We start from the raw sequence: 705 nt of genomic DNA on the forward strand, positions 1-705 counted from the left end.
GCAGTGGGACTGCAACCTTGGCTAACGCTCCCCTCCCTCTCAGCCCCAGCGCCCGTCGCCGTGGCCCCAGGCGTCCCTGCTGGGGGCTGCAGTGACTGTCCTGCGGCTCTGCGATGGCTCGGCTGCCCCCGCCTCCAGTGTGGGGGGCCACCTCTGTGGGACCTTGGCGGGCTGCGTCCGGGTCCAGCGAGCAGCCCTCGACTTCCTGGGGACGCTGTCAGAGGGGACAGGTGAGTGTGTTCTGTACGGCTTTGGCGTTGGGCGAAACCCAAGCCCCCACTCTCCCTTCTGCTCGGAGGCGCCTGGGAATTGCTGTCCCTCTGTGTTTCTTCTCTGGGGCGGGGGCTGAGGGGGAGAGGGCCATGCAGGAGGTTTCAGCTGGCGGATGAGGCCTTGTCCTGCTCCTTCCCAGAGTTGATGGGGAGGGCCCTGGGGTGGAGGTGGGGGTGGTTTATCCGCTCACCTCTGTCTCAGGCCCCCAGGAGTTGGTGATGCAGGCGCTTGCTGTCCTCCTGGAGTGCCTCGAGAGCCCCGGCTCCAGCCCCACGGTACGGATAGGGAACGAGGAGAGGGAGGCAGAGGCAGTGGGACCCACCCCCCACTCCACCCTGGCCCCATGCGGGCCCCTGGGGACGGGGCCTTCACACAGGGCCACAGAGGCACTGCTCAGAGAGCTTCATGACGCAGGTGGCTGCATGCGTCGGG

At 67.7% G+C, this 705-nt stretch overlaps 1 protein-coding gene across 1 annotated transcript in view; it reads left to right on the forward strand.

The window, feature by feature from the left end:
* The window catches only part of LOC105524983 (BRCA1-associated ATM activator 1-like), a gene marked incomplete at both ends in the record, with an annotated part of 3268 nt that extends 2684 nt beyond the window's left edge, over positions 1-584 (forward strand). The window contains 2 exons of the mRNA XM_011960476.1: positions 44-230; positions 475-584. Of these exons, the coding sequence (XP_011815866.1) occupies positions 44-230; positions 475-584 (297 nt within the window). The remainder of the gene's footprint in view (positions 1-43; positions 231-474) is intronic.
* Between the last annotated feature and the right edge of the window lie 121 nt (positions 585-705).

Source organism: Colobus angolensis, unplaced genomic scaffold, assembly GCF_000951035.1.
Source record: "Colobus angolensis palliatus isolate OR3802 unplaced genomic scaffold, Cang.pa_1.0 Scaffold5101, whole genome shotgun sequence".
Taxonomy (NCBI): Eukaryota; Metazoa; Chordata; class Mammalia; order Primates; family Cercopithecidae; genus Colobus; species Colobus angolensis.